This window comes from Trachymyrmex cornetzi, unplaced genomic scaffold (assembly GCF_001594075.2).
Source record: "Trachymyrmex cornetzi isolate Tcor2-1 unplaced genomic scaffold, Tcor1.1 scaffold138, whole genome shotgun sequence".
NCBI lineage: Eukaryota > Metazoa > Arthropoda > Insecta > Hymenoptera > Formicidae > Trachymyrmex > Trachymyrmex cornetzi.
Genome location: NW_017295960.1, coordinates 1,327,223 through 1,336,189, shown reverse-complemented (window position 1 = coordinate 1,336,189; position 8,967 = coordinate 1,327,223). Strand labels below are relative to the sequence as shown.

At 31.5% G+C, this 8,967-nt stretch overlaps 1 protein-coding gene across 1 annotated transcript in view; it reads left to right on the top strand.

Annotated features, from left to right (window-relative positions):
• Positions 1–8,967, top strand: part of kdn (citrate synthase) — a 29,664-nt gene that overhangs the window by 13,306 nt on the left and 7,391 nt on the right. The window contains exon 2 of the mRNA XM_018522844.1: positions 7,861–8,016. Within this exon, the coding sequence (XP_018378346.1) occupies positions 7,861–8,016 (156 nt within the window). The remainder of the gene's footprint in view (positions 1–7,860; positions 8,017–8,967) is intronic.

The window sequence follows — 8,967 nt, the reverse complement described above, 5'->3', positions numbered from 1 at the left end:
CTTTGAGCACGATAGTATACGAAAAATAGTATACGATACTCGTGCGCTGCGTAGGTGTTCCCACACTCGCTTTTTTGTCACCCTCGCTTCGCTCGGGCGACAAACTTCGCTCGTGTGGGAAACACCTACTTTGCGCACTTGTATCGTAATGTACTATTAACGCGCTTTAATTCCGTCATTTAATTTAATATTATTTTAGGGATTGGGAGATCAATAAATTGTATTTGCATCTACTGTAATACGATATACATAATATCTACAATTTTATTGTCAGCAACAGCAATGTAAAAATACGAATACGGGCACAATGGTCTTATTTAAAAAATCACAAATTATGAAAGAAAGTTACTTTTGTCCGTATAATTTATAACTATGTTGTATAGACTACGTTTACACGGCTCGATTTACGCCAAAGTTATAACATCGATGTTATAAAATTGACCAATAACAGTCATTCCATTCTTCAGAGGAATAGCTATGATTGGCCAATTTCATAATATCGATGTTGTAACTTTGGCATAAATCGAGCCATGTAAATGTAATGATTGCTGACTATACATATAGTGAACTTTACCCCTGCGAGACTAAACTTTGTTATCAGTCGCCGAGAAGATTCAGACTCATTGAAAAATCTTATCAGCTGTTATTATTCGCGAATCTGGCCATCCTCATATTTCATTAACTTTTTTTTAGTGTTTCACATTATAATGTGTATAGAACAATAATGAAATTGTATTGTACTTACCCTGGGCATATTCGTCTTTCACATATTCGCAATCGGAGCCTGTTATTGAAAAACGAGTCATGGCATTTTGATATGCGAAAGTTAACTCGTGTCTCTATCCACGATCTCATTTCCCATGCGATAAATATCACTGCGTATGATTTAAACCTGATACTGATCTCGCATTTCGCAATTGCGATGCGTCTTTAGAAGGATGTTGAGTCAAATCGCGAGTCTTTAGGTCTGCTTTTACCTATACACTCTCTAAGGCCCAATTGCATCAATGGGTTTAACTTTATTATAATTTTAAGTGAAGTTTAAAACTCTTCCTTTTAGCTTTAAAGAGCGAACGAGCGAGAGAGAGAGAGAGAGAGAGAGAGAGAGAGAGAGAGAGAGAGTGAGAGAGAGAGAGAGAGAGAGAGAGAGAGAGAGAGAGAGAGAGAGAGAGAGTGAGTGAGTGAGTTGTAATCATCGCTTAAAGTCAAAGTAACAGTACAATTAGGCTTAAGACTTTTAGAATAAAGTTCTAGTCACTCTGAAGAGTGAAATCTAGCTGTCTCTAAAAAAAACTTGAGCCAGTCTTGAAAAAGAGTAGCTTAATTTTCATTTTTTAAGGTAATTCTACACGATAAATACAATATTAATCAGTAATATTGACAATATGCATTCATATTTTTAGTATTTTTACAACTTTACGATCAGTATTGTTGACAATATATTTCATTTAGTTTTACGTACATTATTTATTGCACTGTGACATACTATGACATAGATCCTAAAATAAAACGATATTAATGTTGTAGAATTAAAATCCAAATTACCGTCAGTATTCCACGTCAATGTCGTCAATTCATCAATATTAAATACACACGATCAGTAATACTGTCAGTATTTATTAACACTGACAGTATTATTAACCATATAAGGTCACCTTTAGAGTGAGATTCTACTCCAAAGAATTTAGACAGTATACACACGAATACTTAAATGGATACGTTATCCCTCTTAATAAGATTACCATCGATTGTCCCACCGCAGGATTGAGCAGGTTAAACGCATATTTTAAAAGGTCAATCGCATTTGCCGTACGCGTGATTGACCCTCGAAGACCAAGTGTCCTCCAATTATTTAATCGATCTGTGGCTCCACGTGTTATCCGCAAAATCTGACCTTGATAGATCGATAAACCTCTCTATCAGGAAAATATTTTTAGCATGACCGCGAATAGTCATCCTCGTTAATTAAAGATTGAGGTGATTATAATTGGACGAAATTGGACGATCGAGATTATCGCAGATGATTAAAACTATCGTTACTGTTATATTTATCTCTCTGTTGTATTATTTTCCTCATACTCATAATTTTTTCCTTGGAAATTTAAATAGCTTTTGCATACCTCTAGTTAAAGGATCATTGTATTCTCGTGGAGGTAACTACATAGAATTTTTCCGACACTTTGGCATCGATCCTTTTATCACGCTCGCGTTATTCGCACACGGTAACCTGAATTGCATGTCAAGTCGATCAAGTTTTTTATTTTTAGCTATGCCATTGGCTCGCTGCCCAGATTTCGCGTTCTGTCTAACGCTTGGTCGCAAAAATATTATTATAGTATATTTGTATCGCACAAGATACATCTCTTGAGCTTTTCTTAAGAAATCAAATTATATAAAAACTGCATAGAGTACTCAAAAATTAAAACTATACACTGAGAAAAAAATGTACTAAGTTTTAATAAATATTTACTCAACACAAAAATAATGGTTAAATCAAATTAATGGTTCTTGTATTAAATAAATATATCTTTATATTAGTAATATTAGTAATGTATATCTTTTTATATTAGTAATATTTAATAAATATTAAATTGATATTCAAACAAATGATTTTATTGAAATTTAGCACATTTTTTTCAGTGTAGAATTGATCGAGTTATGCGCTAGTATATTTTTCAATTATCGCCTCGGTGAAGCTCTTCCAAAATCTTTTTGTAACGTTGACCATAATTACATTGTGAGATTTGAAAGAGTACGAATCGTGGCCTTTTGTGTAAAATTCAATGTCGACGGATTAGATTCAAGTGCGAGCATCTTGTCAAGCGAATTTCCCCGGCGCTACGTAATCGCGTTACCATGCGATTAAAAAATTGCGTGGAACATGCGCTATCGGTGACATGATGATAAGAGCGTGCGATGAGAAACGATCTTTGAGCCTCTTGAATTTGAAGGTGCACTGTGGCAATTATACGCGACATAATGTGTAATGTATTTCGTTTCTTCTTTGATACAATCTTTAATCTAAGCGTTTTAATTTTTGGATTTGAACGTATTAAAATTATTATATAATATATATACAATGTTATATAATAATTATAATGATTACAATTATATAACATAATATATTAATTTATTGCATTACTTATCTATAATTATGATATTATATAATATAAAAATTATATACAAATAACATAATGTTATATTTTTAATTTAAACTCGTTCAAATATTCCACGAAATTTTGCATTCCAGTCTCGATATATTGTCTTGTGTTACGTTGTTTTTTCTGTACTTTTTACCTATGTGTTATCCTGAATCGTTTCTTTTTTTGACTTCTTATCTTTGTTAACGTATATTTGCATTTGTGAACATTCCTTCGTGTAACTTATTTTTTTAAAATAAATGACTTTGTCAATATTCTGTTTGTCTTGGCAACATATTTTGCTATGTAATACTACTTCGTCGGATAATTGTTTTGCACCGTCATAATTATTTTGAAAGGAAGATAGAAACGCAAATTATTATTGATAAAAATGTAATTTATGGCTTTCTAAGAATTTGCCCCGAAGGAAAATGCATGTCGACAATCTTTATAGACTTCTAGTCTGACAGTTTAACTTTTAAACTAGACTACCGACGTCTTACCGCATCATAAGTTTTGATAAGTCACTCAACGATATTATAAGGAAAAACAATTAGTAATTAATAAATTGATTAATAATTATTGTCTGTCGACGTCAGAGATAAACAAAGGTATAAAGTCCAGTTTTACAGAAGCTTTTTTTATTCTTTTTTTTCTAGTGAACTGATTACTTAAATACCTTGTTTTATTACAAGCTCCAACATTTCAGATATAATGTTATTAAAAAGCGTAACAGAGATTTCTTACATTGTTTTTTGTGAATTGAAGATATAAAAATACTCATTAATTGTAATTAACAATTTTTCCTCTGAAACTGTGAAAAGTACAATCTCACTCTTAAATCGGTATTTATAACCGATACTTATTTTTAAGCCTATTTTAAGATATCTTAAATCAATCAGAGAATTGCATTAGCATCTTAAGACATTGGCTGCGTTCAGCGCAAAAAGCATCTTTGCATAATTGTAAAATTCTTGAACATAATAACTTTATACACACATTTTGATCCAGTGAGGAATCAAGGGCAAAACTATTTATATTAAAGAACTTTACAACAGCTGCAAAGCTGGTTTTTCTGCTGAACGCAACCATTACTTAGACGATCTTAAATGAACGGACTATGAATACTGGCCTTAAGATTAAAAATTGAACCAATCTTTTTCAAGACTGGCTCAATTTTTATTGCAAAATTATAATAAGAACGGCCAATAATCGAGCATATAAAAAAGTTATAAATAATATTTCGTCATTTATTCCATAAGAACAATAAAAACAATGTACGTTTCGGAACCACGAGTCCTTCTTCAGCAATTTCGGTGGAAAAGTTAGATATACATTAATGATACATAGATCAATTTATATTAATATCGTGATAAATGTGACAGTTATACATGCTTGAACTTGTTGCAATAACTATATGGTGTTGTACATACTCTGAGGATGATTTATAATTACAAGTTGAAATCCTTTTTTATGTATAGCGTCATTGGTCATCTTTTTTGATGATTGATCATCGAATCTTTTTATTGTCAAGCGAAGAGGAATTGGAACAATCTTAGTCAAAGTATAAATTACCCAATGATAATTAAAAAGCAAATTAAGTCGATTAAAAATAAAAAAAAAGCTATAATAAATTAGTCAATTTATAAAATATTAAATGTTAAAAAGGAACTAAATTAAAATTAATCAATAAAACTTACATAGAAAACATTTTCAATTTTCATTCTTTAGAATGAGATTCTACTCCAAAGAATTTAGAGTCGAATCTTTTAATCGATTAAAATATCTACAAATTTGTCGAATTGAGATTCTAATTGACCCATTATTTTCAGTTTATTGTGACTTGTCGACATTTTCATTTGGACTTCGCTCTTTACCTCGCCTTAACTGTTTCGCGAAATGCCACATCACGTATCTGTGCCCCTCAGAAGGAATTCTCCTTCTCTGCTATAATACATCCAATGCAAAGATAAGCGGTCTCCGGATGTATGTTGTATATGTATGTACACATCACGCGACTTTCACTTCGCTCGACAGGGAAAAAAAGAGAATTAAGCAACTTCTCTCTTATCTGCGTATCTGACGAACGTGTAATTACTGTAATTCATAATTCGTAGTCACGTGGCCCGCCAGTGTGCTTGCACACATTGGCGATTATATTGAGCTGATCTTCCTTTTCTCGTTTAAGAGCCTAAATATTTTCGTCGCATATTGTCCTCATCGCCTATACACAGAGAAAATTTTATATTAAGTTTTAATACAATATTTTAAATTACACTTTCCTATGTCTTGTATTTCGATGGACTCTCACAACATGATTCCGACTTAACTTTTACTATGGTAATACTAATTTTGATCACATAAATAAAAAAAAAGAAATTATTTTGTTAAGCCATATTCTAACATGAAAATAGTTAATTTTTACTATGGTACGCAAACAAAATTTGCTAAATATATTTGATTTTGTAATAAAAAATTTTTACTATGAAAAAGTGTAAAAATTACGTTATATTATTGTTTTTAAAAAAATAACTATATAGCATTTAAACTTATAATTTACATGAAAACCGCAGCTACTACCACATCATAGTAATTTTAAATATAAAATTTTCTCCGTGTAACTGCAATTCTTACCATTATCTTTGCCACCATTACTTTTATTTGTCGTTATCATGAAGATTACAGCCGGTTATTCTTATTGCAGTCGCGATTCCGAGATCGCGCGGAGCGAATCTTGAAGCTTGTTTCAACTCCAAAATTCGGTCAAAATTGATTTGGTCTAATTTGAGACATTTATCATGTTAAAGATAATAATAAATACTTATCCTTCATAGAGATATACGAATGAGTGAAGAATTAATTCTCTCCCCCAATGCGTTTCCGTGAACGGCACGCATGTGATAATGTTTGATAATGACCTCGAGACCTCGTGATCTTGTTCTTATCTAACGTATCTTATGATGTTCGATGATGCGTGTCGAGATGAGAAACGATTACGGATTTTTTTATGCTTCGTCACATGCAAGAAGCGATTATGAGTTTCACAAGGGATAACGTAATTCTTTCGTAATATTTCGCGTATAAATATAAGTATTGCATGCTTCGTCTTCAAAATTTAGATTCAAATGACGATCGATATAATCGAATGAAAATTTAAAAAACATTTTGAAAATTATTTTTTAATAATTCTGATTCTTCATAAATTTTTATTTTTAGGGACGAATATAAATGAGAATATCAATAAATCAATCTCGTGTCATTTTTGTCATGTTCATTCTATTACATTCCCATTCTCAGACACAAATAGATGTATAAAAATATCAATAACATCTTCCTTAAAGTAAAGTATTAATGGGTCAATTATAAGTAGAATCGTAAGACTCGCAACGCGTTCTCGTAAAACTTGAAAGAACTTATGGCTAGTATTTTAATTTTATATATGTAAGACGTACGATTATTCGTAAATAACTATTTCTTGTAAATTTCTTGTAAATTTTATAGCTAGTAAGAAGCTGTCTGTAAAAATATTGTATAAAGATATATAAGCACTTAAAAATTCTTACAATTCTTACAGAAATGTATTACGAGCCTTTTGTTTAGAATTTAGGCATAAATCTGTCACTAAAATGTTATAATCATATGTTGTGAATTTTATGAATTACACGAGACAGTTGCATAAAAAAATTGTTATCTTGGGATCTGTTTTCTGTCCTTATAGCATTATGAAATTATAGTTTTTCAATGCGAATTTATTAACCCAACGAACATTTGCGTACATTATTGACAATAGTTAGCAGTTTGTCACTTTTACGTAACCCACATGTGTCTTCCACCGTGACAATTTGCCACACAATACGTACGTCACGCGTAGGATGTTTCGCAAGAGAAGCGAAAACGGAAAACAAATGGCCAGAAGTTTGTAGTTTAGAAATTAACTTGGGAAAAAAATCGAGTAAAGGTGCGTTTATTTTAAATGTCAACTTTTAAATATTTGACATAGAGGATAAAAATTGTAGAAATTGTATAATTTAATTTATTGAGGATTAGATAAGAATTTTTTGCGTTGCTTTTTTTTCTTTTCTAGAGGAATTGAAAGACAAGTTTTAAACGTATAAAATCTCATTCATAAAGTATTTTTTTTTCCTACCACTTCTTTCAAGTTTCGTTCTGTTTGAATGTATTCTTATTGAATACATATAATCAAATTATGCTTACAAAAGTCGTCTATTGAAAAACGATGAGACCATTTTTTTTGTTTAACTCTATAGTATAATTATACAGAATATAATATAATTTATAATTTTTGCCCTATTTAGTCCTGAATATACACGATTGGAGTCATTCGCGTCTTGCATTTCTTGGAAATAATACTAGGAGTTCGATCTTGGCTAAATAATGGTTTCTATTCTTTAATTTTTTTAAACAAGCAACTTTTACTTTCTAAATATGTTAAAATATATGTATGGTTACTTAATAATATTTATAATTATTTAATAATTTTTGTGTACTTGTAAAAGTGATAAAAATTAATCGAGGACACAAACGACTCATAGTGTGTAGTGAGAGATCGGAAAATTATTGCGTGTACTTTGAAGGGTTGATTTTGATATACGTTCGAACAACTTTCGTCTGTATTTATTCCTGAGATTACTAGCTTTTGCTAAATTCTGCGTTTTTCATTATTCCCAGCAGCTATTAATTATAATTCTTTTCCTTTCAGAAAATAACGTCGGCAGTCTTCGTACGACAGCTCACCGATGCATCTACGGATCTTAAAAGGGTTCTGACTGACAGGATCCCGAAGGAACAGGAGCGAGTCAAAGCCTTCCGTAAGGATCATGGATCCACCAAAGTCGGAGAAGTCACCGTCGACATGGTACGCACTTTATTAATGACTCAATCTTTTTTATTATCGTAAAATAGTTCAACCCTGTTTAGTTATTTTAATTATTTTTAAATTTAATCAGAGAAACAGTGATTTTTTAAAATAAAATATTGTTTCCAAGATAGGAAAGAGATATGCGCGGTCCTGCACATTATTAACGTTTTTAATTAAAAATGTTTTATCACGATTGATTTTAACTGTATTTTGGTGATTATTATAGATATTCTATAATAATCATTAAGAATTATAATAATCATAAATTCGATGGAGGAGGAAGATAGAAGATTATTAATCGCGTTACCAGTCTGAGGGTGTGAGTTGATAAAGCTCGCGTGCTTGTTATGTGATCATGATAATCGTAACGCGGCGCGTTGATAGTTTCTGATCGTCACATGCAACGTCAATAAGTAGTGTATTTTTTTCGCTGACTATCAGCCGAATGCAGCGCGTGACGATTAATAGTTAACGAATAAGCTGGCTCGTACGTGACGATCTTGTCGCGCATGAAGACCTTATTCATCGCTATATGGGCGCCTACTTTTATACTTATCGCTGATCTCTGCATAATTAATGTATTAATAACCATGAGGCTAATATTTTTTAAATATGGGCTTATACAGAAGTCAGAATATTGTTCTTCTTAAGCCTCTGTTTGGTTTTCCAAGCCAAGAAAAGGGTCACAGTACCATGCGTTAAAGGACCCCGCACTAATCCTATATGAAATTGGATTTCAGTTAAATCAAATGGTTTTCTCATATGTTATAGCTTATGACCTGCTGAACAAAACTTATAAGTTTTAGCGAAAAAAAATGAACAGTTTTCGTGTTTGATTCACCTAAAGTTGCTGACATTTCACCATAAAATGCTCAATAACTTCTAAACGGCTGACCTAAAATGGATAAAATTATAGTGTTTTGAAAAGGTCTCAACAAGGACTATAAG